Below are 20,870 nucleotides of genomic sequence, written 5' to 3'. Positions count from 1 at the left end.
CCTCGCGCCGTACGCCCCTCCTCACTTCTCCACTAGCCCCTCGCTCTTTCTTTTCTCTCTCTTTTCTCTCAGGCTCGCCTCTCTCGCTCCTTCACTCTCCTTTCTCCCCTCTGCTTTTTGCCAAAAAAATAATAATAATAAAATAATAATAATGAAAAGGGGGGAGCTAAAAAGCAAGAAAGAAAAAGCCAAAGAAAAGGCTCAAATCATGCACAATATTGTCTTTTGCGGTTTATCTTCCTGGGGAGAAACTTTCACCTCCTCAGCCGGGCGGTGAGCGCGAGACTGATAGCAGCAATCATTCCTGCAGATAAATGAATTGAAAGGAAGACACCGTCCCCCCCTTGATGAATGGGAGCAGGGGGAGGTGTCACGTGCTGCTGACGAGGGCGCCGATTGGTGCGTCCGCACTCCCCCCTGCCCGCAGCCGCCGCGCCAACTGAGGGCGCGCCGAGGCGCCGCGCGCAGTTCATTGGCCCGCCCGCCTCATCAATCCCAGGTATTGTAAAGCACTTGACATCCTCTTTTGACAAACCCGGCTGCCAGGAGTAGCAACTTTTTTTTTTTGGCCAAAAGAAAAATTTTTCTCCCTCTTCTCATGAAAAAAAAATTCTTTTTTTGCTACGTTCCTTTTTCATCTCGCAGTCACATACGTTTTCTCTCTCTCCTTATCCCTCTTCCTCCTCCTCCTCCTCTCTCTCTGTCTCTACGTGTCCGAGTCTCTCTCTGTCTCTGTCTCTCTCTGTCTCTCTCTGTCTCTCTCTGTCTCTCTCTCTCTCTCTCTCTCTCTCCCTGTCTTATATCTATCTTGTCCTTCCTCAAACCTGCTCTTGCGGGGCGGTTAGCGACTTCGGGCGTCCAGGAGTGCAGGAGGCGGGGATGGGGTTGGTAAACACAGCAAAGACACTTCCAGAATGTCCCGATTCAGCAACTTTCTTTTCTTTGGTTCTCCCCTCTCCGCACCCCCCCCCCCTCCTTCAAGGGCTGCAAAGGAGGCTTTTGTTATTTGCTCCTTTTGAAGTTTTCCTCCCTCATGCCTCGTCCCCCTCCTGTTTATAATTTAAGATCTCGGAACACATGGACACTCCGCTCTCTCTTTTCTAGAAATGGGATTCCTCAGGATAACCAATGGCCTTGATTTTCTTATTTTTATCAAATCAATCAGGTTTCCTGCATCCATCCTATCCCCCATTCCCAAATAAGCACAGGTAGATGAGAGCTCTTAACTTTCCAGATTATTGGGGTGTTTATTTTTAAAATGGCAAATTGGAAACACTGTTGCTGATTTTCCTTTTTTCCTCTCCTGTGTTATTCTTCTCTTTTCTCCCTTTTCCCTAGTCTCCCTCGTCTGCCCCCAATGACCCTCTCCTTCTGCACTCCTGTTCCCAACCGGGGCCCCTTTCATTCAGGTAAAACTGTAAATTTCCCAAAGCGCCATTGTTCTTCAGGACTGTCCAAAGCTCCCTAGAAATCCCGAATACTTTTTTAGCATTTAAATCCCCGATAGATAGAACCAATGTAAATTTTGTGACATTCAAACCTTTTTTAGTTCACAAATCAGTCACCCTTGTCACAGTTATTGAAATTCCGCAACTCGCCACACCAGGACGGTGGAAAAAGCGGGCGCGGTCTTTGTTGCCGACCAGGCTTTTGATCGCCAGAGAAAATTTACTTACCTTCAGATGAGTGAGCAGAAAAAGAAATAACACTCCCTTTGATTTAGTTAGGAAAATGCAGACATTTGGATTCAGTGCAAACATACAACACTCGCTTGTTTTCGCGATGCGGCCCTCGATTAACCTGTCTTTGCCCAGCGCAAAGTCTATTCAACAACTGCGCGTAGTTGCTTTTTGTCCCGTCCACAAAGAGCCATTGACCATATATTAAAATGATTGTTGAAAGGTAGAAGAGTATGGCACTTAAAAGCAGGGGGAAAAAAATCCGTGACTCAATCAATTAAGGCGAGTAACATTTATGCATTTCAAAAAATGCACACGGATGCGGGGGTTTGGGGGGGATAAAGGTTGCATTTCTCCGCAGCTCTGTTTAAAACCCAGCAGCCCGGCCTGAGGGTTTAGTCCAAGTGTCTGCATATTCATTAGGTCTAATTATTTTCTAGTAAGGAAAACACAAAAAGCCAAGAGTCGGAATCCTTCAATTTGCCCTTTGTTTCTAACTTCATTTGGCTTATTTGCAGCTGAATCGGAGCCCTAAACTCTTTTCGCAGACAAAGAAATCTCAACTCATCCTTTCACAGGCAGCCCAGTTAAAAAACTCACCAGTGGTTGGAAGAGAAGAAAATGAAAATGAATTTGTTTTGCCCGGTCGCCCGCCTTAGCTAGCTGCACAGGCTGGAGGAAGGCAGGATCGGAGCTGGCCGTTCTTAGCCTTTCTGGTTTTCTGGTCTTTTCATCAACTAGACTTTTGCCTGGGGTTGGCGAGCTGAGCTTCCCTTCTCTAGGCTCTCCCCGATCAAAACTCGACTTGTGTATCTGGGGTGGTTTCCCCGTGTCTGAAAGGACCTGGGGGAGCATTTGTGCTTGTGCTGGGAAAGAGACATTGAAGCAAGAAAAAAAAAATCAAATATTCTGTTCCTAGCAACAAGTCGGAGCGCAGCAGCCAAGCATTCCCCACCAACTTTGGACCAGGGATGGGGAATGATAGAAAAGGGCTCAGGCTTGAGGGGTGGTTTTTAAAAAAATTATACGCTTTGAGTAGCTTTGATATATCTTTTTTTGAACCAAGTGATTTCTACTGCCTACAAGGGGAGGTTGGATCTTTACTCCAATGCAGTTATAAAAACCTTATCTGCTAGAAGTTTTCTCTAGAGGCTGTACTGCTCTCACTAGGGAGAACAAATATTGAACCCACCTCTCCTCCCTCTCAAAAAAAAAAAAAAAAAACAAGGGAGGGAACATGAGGGGGAAGGGTAGCCATTGGGAGGGAGAGAGAAAAAAATAATTCTTCAAAAAAGAAAAGTCAGTCTTCTCCTCTCCAGTCCGTGAAAAATCCAATGGGGACATTGATAAGAGAGTATTTTTAGGAAAAGAGTCCAAATATTCAGGGTACGAGTGAATGCGTGGGGAGGGGGGAAAAGTTGTGGGTTGTAGAAGTTATCAAGTGGGATTTGCGGCGCTCTCTGCAGGAAACCAAAGCGGCTCCAGTTCAAAGCCACATGCACCAACGTGACATATAAGCCATTAAAATATCATCCTGACGGCTCATTTCTGCTTCATCATACATTCCTAACTGCTTCCCGAAAGCTGGAAAAAGAGAAATGAAGGATGACTGCCTCACTGGAACCACAAAAGAGAGGCTTGGAGGGGTGTATGGTCCCCCCTCAGCCACCCCAAAGTGATGTGCAGAAATGAGGCGATCCCAGCAACAGGTGGAGCGAGGTAAGTGCGTGAGTCCACGGGGCAGACAGGACTTGTACCCTCAGCAGTTGGCTAACAAGCTCCCTTATCGGGACCACTGGCACCCAAACCCCACTGGGGGGGAGGCCCATCTAGACTTTTTCCCCTGATCCCCTCCCTCTTTAGCCCCCCAACCGTGGATATTGGCCCCACCCCAGTGACAGGGAGGGGAGGAGGGGGCTCTTCTGCCTGGGGGCAGCGATGGGGATGAGTCCATTCCTTCTCCCCAGGAGAGGGGGGCAAGGGGAAGGAATGGAGCTTCCACTAGCAAGGAGACCAAGAGCAGCTGGTTGCGGGCCCGCCCTCCCTACCTCATCTCCTTGTAAATTGCCTGGGTGTCCCACCGTGAGCACGGGAATGGGAGTAGTGGCCCTGAACTTCCCTCGCGCCGAGTAAGCGGGCCCGAGAAGGCAGCTTCTCTGCTTTGCCCCTGGGAGGATGGCTGGAGGAACTCGGCTTCTCCTCCCCAGGGTCAAAGAAGCCAAGTTAGCCTGGCTGGCAGAAAGATGATGGAACTTCTCCGCCCCAACGTGACCGCGGATTCTGGCTGGGTCAGCCGCGAGGCTGGATCCTTGCCCTCGCTGTTCCCGGTCCTGCCTCAGGACGCTGAATGCTGAGATCCGCTCTCTGCGCGCCGCCTGCCGGGTTTGGGACTTGGCTTTCTTTCTCTCAAGTGCAAACGAAGGCTAGGACTAGTTCTCCTGGGAGCAGGCCACAGCCACCTATGATTCTGGGCACTGCCCTAGACAACGCGGGACACTGTAAATTACAAGAAAGGAGGCCCGAACGGGGTCGGCTGTGAAAACCAGGACTACATCAAAGCCTTGACGGGGAAAGCTTGGGGTTGATGAATTGTCCATGGGGACGGTTGGGACCTAGCTAGATCTTAGGAATGGAGAAGGGGAGCTGGAAGTTGCACCTTGGCTGGCACCATCTGCCAGGAAACCCCTTTGGATTTCAAGGTCCTATTTCTCCTCCCTTGGGGAGAAAATTTCCGACTGCACTGGCAGCACAGCAATCCACAGGGAGGTACCACCTTCCCTTCCTCGATCTAGCCGTGGGCAGATTGGGAGGGGGGGCGGTGGTTCCAAGGGATAGTTAAATATTCAGGCTGGTGCTTCAGGCGACTAATACAAACTCTACTGTGGACACAGGGAAGTCGCCTAGCCTTCAGCCCCGGGCTGAGGAAACCCGAGATCTTCCCTCTAGGAAACAGAAGAATAAGAAAAGGCCACCACAAGACCCATCCTCGCACCCCAACTTCCTGGTATTGGAGAGCCTGGTAGAGGAGAGACAGGGAGGTGCGGGGTGCAGCTGACAAAGGTGGGGAGACCTTTTGGCTTTGGCTTTGGAGCTCCTGGGCCGTCTACAAGGGCACCTGCTCTGCATCCGCATCTGCTGAGCTGTGGCGGACAGGGGAGCATGGCTGCTTCTTGGGAGAGCCTGCAGGTCAATCAGTGTGGAGCAGCATTGAAGGTTTGGGGACTAGAGTGCTTAGCTTGAGAAGCAGGCTGCAGGTGACCTCAGACCTTGAATAAGCCACACATGCTAAGGTAAACCCACAACATGCAGCCTCTGTGTTTCACAAGAAAAACTGTGCCTTTGCATGTACCCACTGGCCTACCTTCTTGGCTTTCCACCAGCATGATTAATTTACTTGGGCTTGCTGGGACCTCTTCCTCCTCTCAAGGTATGGAAAAGCAGGGAGATTCTAATAAATCTCCAGATTGTGTTCCTGACTGTTGATTCAGTGGCTGGGGCTGGTGTGAGAAGACAAGTCAGGAGTCATTGGAGGGATAATCAAGCCTAGCATTTTCAAGGCTTTTAAATTCTTACAGTGGTGGGGATCTCAGGTCTAGAGGCCCAGGGTCTGCTCCCAATTCACTCACCCCTTCTTCAATGGGATGAGTAGCTTGCTAAGTAGGGTCGGAGTATGAACCAAAGGAGAAGATATTTACCCTTGCTCCCTGCTCTGGCTGGTGATGGAGCTGTTACAGAGAGCAGCTTAAGGTCCCAGTTGCCTGCCTGAAGTCCAGCCACTGCAACACTTGTTTGCATGCCTGTGGGTTTGTAATGCACAAAAGACTGCAGGACCTGGGAATGGAAGTGACACAGGCCTCTTAAATGCAGGGTTTGGGCAGCATTGTGGGTGGACAGAACTCTCCAGGGAAATTCACACCCATTTTCTTCAGAAGCAAAAAGTAAATTCTATTAGTTCCAACCAACCAGGACATTTTTCACACCAGATATCCTACCATGAGGAAATTTTAGAGTAAAGGCACCCAGCATGCCACTCTGTAAGAATGTAAAGTTGAGCCTCCTTTCTCTCCTGATTTGTGCGGGGAAGAAGCTTAATACCTTTGGGGACGAATGCCTTTTGGTTAAAGAGAATTGAAAATAAATAAAACCCTTTGGGAACCGGTGAGTCTACACCCTTACCCCAGCCCCTACCCCTCAGGCTTAGATCTAGAAAAGAAGGGAGAGGAAAGGGTGAAAACACCAAGCTATCTCAAGCCTGGTTTGGGGGTTGAGGGAAAGAGATCTTTGAACATAGAGAACTGGAAAGTCTTTGAGATAGCAGAGCCCCGCTTGGATTTAGCCTGTGGTTCAACAAGTTAAACAACTGCTTGTTCTGTGGGCTGGAGTGTCAAGACAAGCAGACTTCCTCATTGACAGAGGGCTAGCTGTGTTTGTCCAGCCTGAGACCTTTTCAATGACTGTTTGTCTTTCTAGGCCAAATTGAGGGCTGGGGATGGGTGGATTGCCTGTGTTTTGCTGCTCTGATGCCTTTCCTCTCCTGACAGATGCAGAGGTCGCTGGGGTGGGTTTCAGGCTTTAAGATGGCCAAAGCCTCAGTGGTTCTATTAGCAAAGTGAATCTGATAAAGTATGTAAATATCTTGAGGGGAGGGGTCAGGTTGTTTCTGACTTTCTTTAATAAGAAATGAGACAGCCAGGGCCAGATGATAGAAATGATACCCCCCCCCCATGTGGGGAATTTTATATTAACTTTGAAAAATCAAGCAGTGATGAATTCTGGAGGAAGAAGCCATGTAAGGGATTGCATACCACCAGGGTAGAACAGGATCTAGACATTTGCAAAGAAATTCCTTTACTCCCAGTTTCAATAGTTACAACACAATTTTTAATCGGCTAACCTCCCAGCCTTTCCCATTACATCTCACTAAACTCCATAAACTGAAAAAAAAAAATGAAGGCTTCTCATAAAATAAATTCAAATTCTAAAAGTTAGAGATGTTTGAACACTGACTGGCCGAAAGGGTGCTTAATTCTACACGTAAGGGAGATCAATACATGTATTTTAGACAAAAATCTTATTGGGAGATTATGACTTTACTATTTTTTTATCATCAATGATACATTGTTTTGCAATAAATAAGAGGAGATCTCTCTCTCTCTCTCTTTTAATGCCAAATTTGAAAATGTTCAAAGACAGACTGAAAGACTTCAAATCAACACTTTCTTTCACTCACACATGCAGGCTACAAAATTTTGTCATACAAACATGTATAAAATTATTCACCTAGTGACTGACCCTCTTTTTTTTCCCTAATAGGCTCAAAGTAAGAAAATGAGATACAAGACTTCTCTGGTGATGAGGAAACGATTAAGACTTTACCGAAATGCTCTGAAAGAGTCAAGTAAGTTATAATCTTATTTTGAATTTTGCTTTGCTGAAGTTACTTTTTTTTAAGTAGGAAGTTTGGTTTTATCTTTTGCTTATGTTGGTTGTGAGTTTAGGGATGTTTCTTGAGTTCAAATGAAACTTCGAACAACATCTTGGTGTTTCATGCTTTTGCACACAAATCAGCTACTCAACGTCCCACCAGCATCTGACTAACCTCCCTCAATGCCTACTCATCTGGACATTCTAGAATTAATATTTGATGACTCTCTCATTGAAACAACCACCCCTGACCTTCTGCAGTTCCACTGTCACATTATTCTATGACATATTCATCTTGAATTCATTTCCAGACGATTTGATTGGAATAAGGTTTGACATGTATTGGCTTCCATGAAAGAAGCAGACTTTGATCTTGGTGATGGGGTTTACATGATATGCATCATCTTTACCAGGGACACCAGCCTTCTGCAATGTGGTGGTGATGACATTCCCACAATGTGGTGTCTGAACAGGGAGTGACTGACAGCCGCTTGGTCAGGAATGCCTTCATTGTGAACAATTTAATTTAATATTCCATTTAGAATAAGCATATGATTTAGGGTTGGGTGTTTCCCCTTCCAGGCATATAGTTTTCCTCATTTCAACCACACCACCAGCTGACGGTTGCCCCCAAGATGCTTCTTTGTTGATAGGAAAAGCAACCTTCTTAACAAAAGTTAAATGACAACTCAGGAAATGGCTCTCTTCTATTATTTTGGGTTGATTTGATGGCAGAATTCCCAAGAGAAATGTGGTTATTATGTAAATTCAGTTATTTTAGTTCCTCAATGCTGTTCTGAAAGATCTTTTAGTCATGCTTTTAATCTTTTGCTAAAAGATGTTTTATAGAACCATTGCTTGAAAATTAAATTCTATCCAAGTATATTTTCTTGCATATTCAGTCCCATCAATGATGAACCAAACCCAAACTTGCATAGCAAAGGGAAGGAATGTCTTCCAAATTCTGATAGATCTCATCTTCTTTGTACAATCTGGGCCTGGACATACAGTGACTCCTAGGATCTTAAGTTATTATTTTGCCATAAGAAAAGAGACAAACTCTCAATGTAGAAATCCTGAAGTCTGTCTGTGAATAGCCTATGAAGAGATTTGGCCCTCATTTTTGGATGGTAACCTGGTCAGAAACAAGGCGGGGGGGGGGGGGGGAGAGGTTGAACAAGTCACTGCAGATCTAGATACAGAACATTCATACAAAATGGCTTATGCTTGGCCAGGCTCTGTGCAATGGCCCTCAGCTAATAGAATACTGGTTCACACCAGTATATAACCTGAAACAGATCATCATTATTTAGCATTGTTTAAAAGAACAAAATTGAAAAATAGCCCAGTTATGGTTCTGAAATTTCCCCCATTTCTTTCCTTTCCAAGGGAGAAGTCAGGCATTTTTCTCATTTAAGCCACTGATGTGAGGAGTTCTGGCAGATGGTAGCATCATCAAATGTCATATGTCTATACAACAGGACTAGAAAATCAGTTTAGTTTATGCTGTTGCATTGGCCTGGCTGGGACAAACAAGGGTAGTGAGGGCATGATTCTGGGCACTGGGGGGATGTTTAGGATCTGTTGGTGAAATGTTTTTCGAACAGGTACCCAAGAAAGCCTCCAGAGCTTCTTTGACCTCTGCTGAAAGATCTCTGGACTGAAGAATGTCTTTTTAAAATGCAAATCAAGCTGGAAAGTAGACTGAATGATGCTGTAAACTCCAAAATTGTTAGGAAAAGAATGTTCCAGCCAAGCATTTGATATTGGGAGTAAGTGTGATGAGATAACTTTCTGAAAGAAAAATTCTGATGACCACTGAGGGGGATACTACTCCTCAGCCTGCCCAATAAATAGTCAGTGACACCTGAACTCCTTGATACCTGAGCACTGGGAAACTAAAAGGAGTGTGTATAAAAACTAAAATATGCCTCCCTGGCATTGGTGCCCCACCTGTCTTTTGTGGTTAGCTGGATACTGCTTTAGTGGTACTTTCAGAGATAAGCCTTGAAGACCCTCATGCAATTATGCAAAGTTCCCTGTTTAGAAATATTAGTGGGTAAAATAAATTTTTTCCTGCCTATCTCTGTCCCTTGGGAAATGTCCCTGCTAGAGAATGTCTGGTCCCATTCTATGTTTAGCCAACCAAGGAGTGAACCTTGTGGCTCCGGGGAACTTGCAAGGATCAGGCAATCTCACTGACCTGCAGGTTGACTGACCCCTGACTACTCAAGAAGCATCAACCCAGGATGAGTCCAGATGTTTTCAGTGCTTCAAGAGAAGGCTGCATCTGGGAGGGAGTTCCATGGGGCCAGGTAACTGTCGGTGAATTTGGCTGAATCAGATGTATCTACCCTTTTGCTGTTGGCACAGAAAACCATACACATGTTCAAAGTTTTTCAGGGTAAAGTTATTAAAAGGGAGCATGTAGTGTACTAACAGTTCCTGTGTATAAAACCCCTGTTTCTTATCCCTGGAGTCCACAGACTCAATGCTTAGAATTCAAGGACTGCAAATTTGAATGAGGGAAAAAAAGCATCTTTATTTTCACCACCTTTTAATGGAAAATAATCACTTTATTCTATTACAAATGTGGGCAAGAAACACAGTAATATCAAAATTCACTAGATTTACCAGGGTCCCAAAAGGATATGCAGACTAAAATGACTTAAATGTCTTTGTTCTGTAGAGTTATTCAAAGATTTTGATGCAGGTGGGGTCAAGGTGTTTATATGAAGAGATACATACTTGTGTAAATCAGATTTTTAATGGTAGTCAAAGTGGAGGGTGAGTTTGACAAACATCTAAACAGTAGGTTGTCGATCAGCTAAGTTCAGGTGGGAAATAAAATATTTTAATTGCTGAGCTGCTGCAGATGCGCCTTGTGCTGAAGCCTGAGTGCTGCAGGAGGAGATGACTAAGCTCTGTGTTGAGGGATGCTTAGGGGAAACAGCTGGCCACGGGGTCCCAGGGAGGAACACACACGCTTGGGTCTTTGGTTTTGATCTTTGTTATTTTTGGAGCCCTGCATGGGTTCAGCCCCCACTGGCCTAGAAAACTGCATCATTCAACAGACACCTGAGCAGTGGGGAGCCTTGAAACCACTCACTGACATTAAGAACACCTCGCAAGAGGTAGAGATCACACCTGACCCGGCTTAGAGGAAAGAAAAACAGGGCAGGTGACCAAAGAGAGGAGGGGCCTGTAGGCTGAGGGGTGAATCCCAAAAAGTGAGAGTGTGGGAGAGGGTGAAGGCCAGGAAAGCAGACAAATCCCTCAAAGTCTAGTCTCAATACTTCTGTGGGAGCCCTTGGTTTCCAGAACAGACCAGGAGTGGGTTGTCAAATGCTCTCCTTCAACTTTTTTTTTTTTTATGTTAACAGTGTCTATTGGGTAGCATTGCTTAAGCTCTTCTGGCTAGAGCAGCAGAAAGACCTGCACTTGTCAAAGCCAGGGGAAGCTGTTGTGAAAGTTAATCACCAAAATGCGCTCCAAAGGGGAACAATGCATTAGGTGAAGAAAATCTCAAAGAACCTGCCAGCCATTATAAATTAGTTCATTACTTTTTTAAAAAGAAATATTTATTCACTGACCATGATCTGTATGAGAATAGTCCTTGCTGCTGACAATGGGTGGGGCAGCTGGATAAACCCTGAGTCCAAGTTCCCTGCAATCTGTCCAAACTTTTCACCTTTACTAAGGGTTCAAGATCTTTTACTCAACCATTTAAACTTCTCTTAAAAAAACTTTTCTCTGAGTTGGGGTGCTTTCAATAGCCAGCAGGGAAGCCCAAATACTTAGGTTGGCATTTTTGGCTGGAGACAAGGCAAGAGTCGAGGCCAGCAGGCCTTCAAATTGCCTGGCAATATAGGCAGCCCTAGAGGGTCAGCACAAATAAAGGATTCATCCCTCCTAGCCACACAGGGCTGGGCCAGAACTGAACTTTCTTTCCCACCTGCCACCCCGCCCCCCACACCAAGACTGTGGAACCTGAAGCTAGGGAGTGCATCTGCCATAGGAGGACATGGACCCTCAGTCCCTCTTTACAGCCTAGGTCCAGCAACGTGGCGTCCACTCTGCTTAGAGCCCTGGAAGCAAACAGGAAGAAGGCAGAGACTCTGGACACGGGCAACAAGTGGCAGGGGTTGAGAGTGTAAGTGGCCCCTAAGTCCCCTTTCCCAAAGGCTCTGTCTGGCGGAAGGGTCTACAGAATTCAAGACCTGACAGACAGTAACAGGGAAGTGAGGAAATGTTCCTTCTTGCTACCCTCCCCTTTGTTTCTTTGGCCAGTCCGCCCACGGTTCTGTGTGGTTTGTGGCTGGGACGATTCTTAGCTCCTATCTGGAGGTCTGTGTGGGTTTGAAGTCAGGCTCTGCAGGTCATCACCTCCTCTGGCCCACTCCTGGCTCTGGTCAGGGCACGGTTTTTGGGTTCAAACCTCCGTGAGAGCGCCAGGCACCGGGAGGAAGCACCGCCAAGGCTAAGCGGATAAAAGGAATGGGAAGGGGAAGGGGGGGGGGGAGGGGAGAAGAAAGGATACAAGTTGGAAGGCGTGGTGTGGTCTGGGCTTTGGGAGAGGGGTGAGTGTGTCTTTTTGAGAAAGAGAGAGAGTGAAAGAGAAGGGGAGAGAGAAAGAGATACTTCGGAGAAAGAAAATAAAATTAAGCTCAAAGGCTGCTAGCCTAGGAGCTCTTTTGCTTCCGACCGCCTGTGCTGCAGCGATCTTTTCTCCCTGCCCCTTGGACAAACCGCCGAAACCTGCCCAGTGCGCCAGGTGGCCGGGTGCTGCCCATCAGCCCAGGCAAGGCTGGGTGCACTAGGGCTGCCCCGAGGAGGTGTGCAGAGCAACACTCCTCCCCAAAGTCGTGGAGAATGAAGGCATAATCAAGACCCACTCACTTCCAACAGCAGACCCACCCAGCTTTAGGCAGCGGAGGGGGAGGAGGCTCGGGAGGACCGAAAAGCGTCCGTACTCGGGTCAGAGCGCATGAGCAATAGAAGCAATACTCGCTGTGGGGCGAAGGAGGGCGAGGCTGGAGGAGGAGCAGGAGTTGTGTGTGTGTGTGTCTGTGTGTGTGTGTGTGTGCGCGCGCGCGCGCGCGCGTTTGTGTCCGGGTGCGGCGAGACCTGTCATCGCTGACGTCGGGCCGGGCGGCAGGCCAATGGGCGACCTAGACGATTGTTCCTCTCCGCGGGCCCCGGCAGCAGCCCGAATCTCCATTCACACCCTCACGCGCCCCGCTGCTGCCTCTGTAGTGTACGGGTTTCAAGTAGGCTTTAAAGACTGAGAGAGGGGGTTGGGTGGAAGACACAATTCAAAACTTGAGTGGGGGGGGGGGTGCGGAAACTTCGCAGAAGCTTTTCGTGGTTGTTCTTTCCCCTCCACACTGTCAGGTGATGGTGGCCTGAACTGGCCGACGTGGAGAGCTCCGGGGAGTGTAAGCCCGGATACAGCAGGCCGCCCACTCCCAGCGGAGCTGGGCGCTGAAATTAGTATATATGGCCCAGGCGCTTCAGCACTATCACCACCAAGTACAACATCCCCACTGCCCTCAGCCCCACTACCACTCGGAGCGCTGGGACCCCGAGCGCCCCAGAGAGTTGGTCGCCGAAGTGCGCTTGGCGAGCAGGTCGGACCTCCCTGGAGCAGAGCCCGGGGACTCCCAACAGCCCTCAGACTCAGCGCTGCACGCCCCACCGTCCTTTTCACTTGCTGTGCCGCCACCACCTATCCCTCTCAGGTTCATGGAGCGCCAGGGGGCTCTACCCAACAGCCATCCAGCCCAACCTCAGCGGAGGCGCACAGCCTCGCGCGGTCTACCCAGTTTGCAGTCGCCGCTGTCTGGCTCCAGGTCCCGGCGCTGAAGGCAGGGGCCGTGGTGCGGCTGGGCTGGGCCTGCCCCCCGGGGCCAGGTGGAACGCTCAGCTCTTGCTCCCGGTTCTCACTCTCGCTGTTTGTCTCGACAACAGGTAGTAGCTTCGGACACCATGGCCCCCAGCTTGGTGCAGCCTCCAGCCCCTCGGTGTTCCCTGGCCTTCAAGAACAACCTCCCCAGGCCTCCTCCAGCAGCACTTTGAACGGACTCCTGCGTCTGGGGCTCCCCGGAGAAATGTACGCGCGGCCCGAACCCTTCGCGCCGGGACCCGTAGCCCGCAGCGATGCCCTGGCCGCTGCAGCGGCCCTGCACAGCTACGGGAGCATGAACCTGACCGTGAACCTCGCAGCACCCCACGGTCCCGGCGCCTTCTTCCGCTACATGCGCCAGCCCATCAAACAGGAGCTCATCTGCAAGTGGCTGGCTGCGGAGGGCCCCGCGCCCCGACTCCTCTGCTCCAAAACTTTCAGCACCATGCACGAGCTGGTCACGCACGTCACAGTGGAGCACGTCGGCGGCCCGGAGCAGGCCAACCACATCTGCTTCTGGGAGGAGTGTGCGCGCCAGGGCAAGCCCTTTAAAGCCAAATACAAACTTGTAAATCACATCCGCGTGCATACGGGCGAGAAGCCCTTTCCCTGTCCTTTCCCGGGGTGTGGGAAGGTCTTTGCTAGATCAGAAAATCTCAAAATACACAAAAGAACTCACACAGGTCAGTATTCGGTACTATCTCAGGCGAATCCTCTGGGGAAGCAGGCGGCCTCTTCCGGGACCTCGGGCTGGATTTCGTCAAGTTCCACCAGAGGAGAGGGGGGATATTTTGGTGTTTCCATAAGCCAAGTTCATAAAAAATTAATTACACCCTTCTATTAGAGTCACAGAAGTCCTCAAAGCTGATAGTGAGGAGGATAATACGGGATTTCTGCTCTGGGGAGCGAGGATGAACGTGCTTGGGTCTCTGGGTGTGCAAATGTCTGCTTGCTACTGGTTGAGTTTGATTTTAAGGTATTTAAAATAGCACTGTTTCCCAAAGTCTTAAAGACATAGGAGCAATTTAACTTTTTCCTGGTTTCTTTGGCGAGCACTCCTCCAGCCTAACAACCTGACCACCACCTGAACTGAGTCATCCGGGCCTAGGCGCCTTCTTTAGGATTTGGGGTCCATGGCTGCCTTTGGCCCTGTTTTGGAGTCTCGATGACTCGACACTTGGGACCTTTGAGAAACTCTCCCTTCTGCATTAGCAGAGATCCAAGGAGACTCATCACCCTAAATGTCATTTACGGAGCTGTTAAGTGAAATGGGGACATGTGTCAACCACATCTGTTAGTTCTAGTTAACAGAAAGAAAAGGAGCCAGGGCAAGAGCCTGCAAAGTTGAACTTCTCCGGCCAGAAGCATCTCTAATTAATGCGATTGCAGGGAGAAAGTTTTCACACTTCCCAGAACAGACTGTGAAGTTACATTAATTAGTTTAGCAGCCAGATGTTTGTACTCTACTTAGCTAGGATTTTCTTGCTCCCTCCCACCCCAAGTTTGAGCAACATCTCCCCTCCCCTGTTTGTTTTTGTGCGTTTGTTTTGTTTGTTTTGGTTTTTTTGCAGTGGGGTGGGTGAATTGGGGGTGAGGTAAGGGGACCGTTGTTCTAGCCTAATGCCCCACTTCTACTCTCTGGACTCTGCTTTACTCACCTCTATTATTAGTGAAAATTGTTGGTAATTATTAGAACCAAAAAAGCTCCCTCAGGCTGGCAATGCTTGGGAAAGAAGCTTGCGAAATCCCGCATTCTGCTACAAACCCTGCCATCTTGGGGAAGGTCGGTGGCCAGGACCCAGGCACACGCGGAGGCCAGACCAAAGTCCACGTTTAGTCAGTCTCCCACTTTATTTCCGAGCATGTCTGGAAACGTATTGTTTCCCGGAGCTATTTCCAGGATGCCTCCCCTTCCCGAGCATTTTCCCTTCCTGCCCCCACCTCAAAGTTTCGTGGGGGGAGGGGAGAGGCGGGAAGAGGCAAGGAACTGATCACCGCCCCCAGGCCGGCTTCTCTGCAAGCCGGCGTTCCACGTCGCGAAGGTAGACACGCTGTCCTAAGCCAGAGAAGGAACTCATTTTTAATGACGGGGGAGTTTTAAACAAACAAACTTGTACTGCTCTTTGCCGGCCTACTGTTTGAAGTCCGTGAAGCAGAAAATGGTTAAATTCTTAGTGCAATCGACCTACAGCAGAGAAGCAAGTTCAGTGTGCCCGGGCTGGCTCAGGCTTACTTCTATTCAGGACAGAATTTTAACTACGTCTTTTCCACTGGCAGTCCTGATTCATTATCGCTGCAGTTAAAAAAAAATCTACAGTCTCTCTTGGTCTACTCAGGCGTTTCTCTCAACCCCCCTCCTAAATAATGAAAAGTTGGGGGGCGGAGAAAACCAACAAAATGTTTTTCAAATGGCAATAGACCTCACTACAAATTATTCATGAAGACAGTTCTCGATTCAACAGGAAAATAATTGCCTTTTCAAATATTAATGGCGTTTCATTTCCTCGAATCGCGGAAGTGGCGAAGAGGAGCTGAAGATTTCTCCGGAGTTAAAATCCTTCCAGATCCGAATCCCGGGCCGGGCGGGCTCGCCCCGCGGCGGTCGCTGCAGCCCCGGAACAATGGTGCCGCCGCTCGCTCCGGCCTGCGGCCCTGCACCCCGCACCCCGCACCCGGAGCCCTTCCCAGCCCCCGCGCTGCGGCCTCGCCCAGCCACCGAGGCAGCGGACTGAGCGAGAGGCAGGGCTGGGGGTCCGAGGCAGAGCGGAGACCGCGCGGGGGCGGGACGACCCGGTTCAGCCACTGGCGCGGGAATATGGCGCCAGCGCGTTGCCCCGCCGCCGCAGCCACCGAACTTTGTCCTGCAGGACCCGCTCGGGGCTGGGAAGGGGCCTCTCTCCGTAGTTAGGCTTCTGGGAGGAGACCGCGGGCCTTTCACCGCTCAGCCCCAAGCCCAGGGTGCTCGGGTCACGCTGCAGGGGCCAGGACTCCCTCGGCCTCCCCACAGGCACCCGCAGGGCTCGGGGCCCAGACGTGGCGAAAGGGAGCGAGCGGAAGGCGGTGCCGGGGGCGGAGGTTCAGGGCGAGTGTGGACCAGGCGACCCGGGCGCCTCCAGCCACTGGGGGAGGCCGCGAGGCCGCTGGGGCGCAGCCTCACTTGGCCTCCCAGGGGTCCCGGAACTTCCAGGCTGCCCGAATTACCTTCCGTGCCCGGCCTTTTTCCGCCTCTACTCCTCGTCTGGGACGAAATTACTGCTTCTGTTTAACATGAATGTACAACGAGGCACTCACAAGATGGGATAAGTGGGGGGGGGGGGAGCACAATCAACCTTAAATTCCAGTCCTCCTCTGTTTTCTTAGCAAATCTTATTTTCTTTGGCAGGCCCTGAAATGCATGGTTCTTGTAAGATTTTAGAAAGAAAAGAAAAAAGGAGGAAGAAAAGTTTTAGTTTGGCAGGGATTAGAGGGACGAAAACGAGGGGTCAATAGAGACACTGATTTACTTTGCTTGCTTATTTATTTATTTCTTGAATAAACCTGTACCGGCGTCCCAGAAACAGCAGGTTCCAGCACTGCTCGGTGCGCCGCTGCACTAGAACTAGTCCTGCAGGAGGAGGGCGCAGCGACCCACTCACAAACCTCTGCTGCAAAGAGGCGAGGGTTGTGCGCAAACCTCTGGCTGAACCTGAGCGTAGGCGAGGATAGGGAACAGGGGCTTTGTTTGTGCAAACCTGTCCCCAGAGCTCCTGGCTTTCCTGGAAGTCGCGGAGAAGCCACCACAAAGGCAACAGTTCTCCAGCCGTGTACCTTTCTCCTCAGCCAGAAGCGCCGGGCGACATCCAGTTGTTTAAAGTGCCTGGACACTTCCTCCCCTCCATCCCGCCACATCTGCAGCTCCAGCCGCGACCCGGGCTTCCGGGCTCTCGCGGTTCTTTCCTCCCCCACACGCCTGCGGAACCAGCCGGCGCTGAGCTTCCGGATGGGAGCTTGGTCGTGGGCCAGTGTTTCCACCCTAATGTGCGCTCGCGCCTTCCCGCGGTTCTGCAGAGCATCGCACCAGGAGTGGCGTCCCTCGCGGGGCTACACAGGCTGTCCGCTGGCCCTCGGTCCGTGGGGACGTGCCTGGCCTGGCTGCAACAGCTGCTCTCACACCGAAGCCGCCTTGATCGTGCGGTTGCGTGATACACTGCGGAGCATGCCCGTCCCGGGCGGATCCTGCCGCGCGGGCCTCTTCACTGAGGCTGGCGAGGCCGGACTCCCGGGTGTGGTGGCCTGGGGGGGGGGGCAGTCAACCTCTTAGGCAGTGGGGACTGGGAGAGCTGGCTGCTCGCGGTAGCTTCTCCAGGAGGCCGCTGGAGCAGCATAATAAAATAGTATTCGTGGCGCGCATAGGTAGCGGGATCCCGGATGGTTCAGGCAAGATTTGAAGAATGCTGCTAAATGTTTGCCCTCAGGGGGTCGAAGGGAAGGGGGAGGAGGCTCCATTTCCCGTAAAACTCGCCTCTGAAGTGAATCATTGCTCAGAATACCCTTTTCTACTGCAAGAATCCACATTATGTACATGCCGTGTGAATCGGTTGCGCATCCTTAAATCATTCCATCACCTTGTCGTTTACGAAAAACCTACTTTAGGAAACAGTTTTGGGCTAGGAGTAGGGTATGTGTGGGGTGGACCCTTGGGCAGGAAATAGACCTTTGGCTGGAACAACTTTAAACTGAGCAGATGAGAGCCCTCAGTCAACTCTGTTCTCTGGGCAGACGAGCTTCTGCCTCCGAGTGGAGAAAATTTGGAGGAAAACAATTGAAATAGATCGGAATTTTTCAGGGTGAAAACTCAACTAAGATGGAGTCTTTCTCGCTCCTCCTCCATATCCTCCCGCAGACCCAGGCAGGAGAGGGGGAGGGGGAGAGGTCTGCAAGAGGCCGCACAGGAGGCGCCCTCCGCGCCTTGAAGGTGGTGCCGGGCCCGAGGAGCCAAACACAAAGGTTTCTGAAAATCTTTACTGGTTCTTTACCACGTAATGGAAGAGAAATCTGGGGAGGTTTGTGAGGCCGAGCCGGGCCACGGCTCCCACGCACTAATGTCTCTGCGTTGCCTCCACCAGGGGAGAAGCCCTTCAGGTGCGAGTTCGAGGGCTGCGAGCGGCGCTTCGCCAACAGCAGCGACCGCAAGAAGCACTCACACGTGCACACGAGCGACAAGCCATACACGTGCAAAGTACGCGGCTGCGACAAGTGCTACACGCACCCCAGCTCACTTCGTAAACACATGAAAGTGCACGGGCGCTCACCGCCGCCTCCGAGCTCTGGTTTCGACTCGGCCACGACATCCACCTTGGTGTCTCCTTCCTCGGACTTCGGCCGTGAACTCCCGGTGGCCTCCTCGGTGGCGGTGGCGGCCCGTGGCGCGGAACTGAGCGAATGGTATGTGTGTCAAGGCGCAGGCCGGGTCACGACTGCCTGAGCCGCTTCCCCAAGCCATGCGCCAGCACCTGGCCCTGCCGCTGCCGCCGCCGCCTCTAGTGTTAGGGCTGCTGCTGTGGTTGCTGTTCTGCGCACACTGAGTGCTAGTCTAGGCCAGGTCCTTGAGGCTTGAAGAGAAGGTGAGGAAGGAAGGAAGGAAGGAAGGTCTGTTACAGTTAATAGAGCTCATTGAAGATGCTGGTTGGCAAATGTCCATTATTTTAAAATGTGGATATGGTACTCATATTTACATTTTAAATGTGGTTCTACAATCACACCCAGTACCCCCCCTCCCCACCACACACACAGGCTCTGTCATGACTAGTGTTGGGATAAAGACGGGCAGAAAGAAAAATATATATTAGGAGAGTTTATGTGCAATCGTGGAAATTTCAGGTGGCAAACCTAAGACCACAAAGTCCTTGTGGTTCAGAGGATGGGAACTGTTTTCCTTGAGGCTTGGGCCGCTGGGATTGCCACACCCCCACTCCTTTCCCAGCTCCCAGTTGGAGCCTTGTCCGAAGTTCGGATCACTTATATCTAACTTCCTATTTCCTTCCTCTTTTGCTTCCTTACAATTCCCCATCTCCCAGCTATCCTTTGAAACAAAGATACACAAGTTTCAGATTCAAATATTTCCAGTTACTTCTGTAAAGGAGAAAAGAATGTGTCAGCATCGCCCTTTGAGTTCACATGCCTTTGCCCATGAACTGGCCCAAGCGCACAGATACGTCCGACTACTTGTCCACTTGCTTCTTGTATACATTACAAACTTGGGGCAGGAGGTGGAAATACAGACAAAAGAGTGCTAGAGGGGCTTTAATATTCAAGGCTCTGGGGCTTCCCCAGACCAATCATCCTCCCTTCACTTTCCACCCTTGTCCATTCTCCGCCTGTGGAACCTTGTGGCTGCCTGGGGTGGAGTGCAGTGAGCCGATGACGTCACTGATCCGAGGTCTCCATTGCGAAGGCATCTGACCAAGTCCACAGTGTCTGGATAAATCGCGACGATTCTGTGATGGTCAAAAATCGCACAATATTGGTCTTATTTTTTTTCAAGGGTGAAGAAGGGGGTTAAGAGATGAACTGCAATAATAAATGTTGTAAAGGCAAACACCTAATGGGTCTAGATTGTATGTGTATTTTATGTGCTGGGTTCTCAGTCCCCAGAAAGAGAACCAGATATTGGGGGCAGGGGAGATGAAAGCCTTTGCCGTTGTTGCCAATAATGAAAAATTGGAGCCTATGTTCCAGTCTGCCACCTTTGGGAAGGATGAGGCTTCCCAGAAATACTTGAGATTTAGAGGAATAAGGAAAGAAAAGGAGGGGGGGGGGAGTCCTGAGCAGACCCATCCTAGTCCCCTAAGAATTTGGATATAAATAGGGTTATGATATTCTCACCTAGGGGGAGCCCCTAAACAGCTTACTTTTAAAAGTTGAGCCCAGGAAACCAGTCCTGGCCTGGCCACTCTGTTGGATTTTCTACTCTCTCCTCTTCAGATACATTAGACAATTCTCACTCCTGCCCAACAGCCCCACAGTTCCATCAGATAAATAATTTCCCGATTGTAATGGGATTCTTTTCATTATCCCTTAAAAAAATATCCCCAGTACATCTTTAGTGTCCTTGTGGAAGGGGGACTACAATCCCCTCTTTGCCCCACTACAACTGGGCTCAGCAACTGCCTGGTCAAGGGCTGGGTGGACAGCAAACCTTGGTCTCCACCTATGTGCAGAGGGCATCTGGGGAATTTGCATCTTCTGATGATGTTTAAAAATTATCCCATCCCCACACTGGATTTGTTTCTTTCTCTTCTATTTCTACACCCTACTTTTCCGCCCACTCCCATCCAAAACAATAAAATGAAATAAAAATGTTTGGTCGGTCACTAATCACCTTTAATTTTTCATTTGCTTGTTACAGATGTCCACCTCCTTGCTCGCAAGGTAATCTGGCCCAGCGCAGCTGAGAGCCCGCATCTCACGCTTGCGACATCAAAGGGCCCGCGCACAAAGCAATGTTTCTTCGCCACGGTGCATCTTCATGGTAAGTTAGGATTTCTATGGCAATGGGCAAGTCGCACTGAAATCCTGAAAGGCCGAGCCTGGAGCCCGTCCAGGCTTTTCATTAAGGACATAATATTTACGTCTAACAGGCCTTTTTTCTTGTGTATACAAGTATATATTTTTGTTTGACGCGGACTAAATCATTTTCATTTAATTTCCGGTAAACAAAACCCACGCGAATGGGCACTTGTTCCCGATCATAATAAAAATGGATAATAATGTGAGGGAAGAAAAAGGGCGCTTGAATTGCCGCTCAGCCCCCTTTGTTTCTGCTTTCTGCGGTGATCAGAGGGCGCATTTGGGTTTGATGGCGAGTTTCTAAAGGCGAGGAA

The 20,870-nt window shown here is 49.9% G+C and overlaps 1 protein-coding gene across 2 annotated transcripts; it reads left to right on the top strand.

Moving 5' to 3' along the window:
- The first annotated feature begins 2,989 nt into the window (after positions 1 to 2,989).
- ZIC4 (Zic family member 4) lies at positions 2,990 to 20,649 on the top strand. 2 transcript variants are annotated; one of them, XM_045851607.1, is made up of 5 exons: positions 2,990 to 3,398; positions 6,993 to 7,077; positions 13,074 to 13,691; positions 18,114 to 18,432; positions 20,396 to 20,649. In XM_045851607.1, coding segments are annotated over exons 2-5 (1,008 nt in total). In that variant the 5' UTR covers positions 2,990 to 3,398; positions 6,993 to 7,007; the 3' UTR covers positions 20,397 to 20,649. The 2 variants fall into 2 exon arrangements, with proteins under 2 accessions (XP_045707563.1, XP_045707564.1); XM_045851608.1 differs by lacking the exon at positions 2,990 to 3,398 and adding an exon at positions 5,027 to 5,106.
- Positions 20,650 to 20,870: the final 221 nt, after the last annotated feature.

Source organism: Phyllostomus hastatus, unplaced genomic scaffold, assembly GCF_019186645.2.
Source record: "Phyllostomus hastatus isolate PE091 unplaced genomic scaffold, TTU_PhHast_1.1 phas_contig_86, whole genome shotgun sequence".
Taxonomy (NCBI): Eukaryota; Metazoa; Chordata; class Mammalia; order Chiroptera; family Phyllostomidae; genus Phyllostomus; species Phyllostomus hastatus.
The sequence above is the reverse complement of the archived record's forward strand: the minus strand, read 5'-3'. Positions and strand labels throughout refer to the sequence as shown.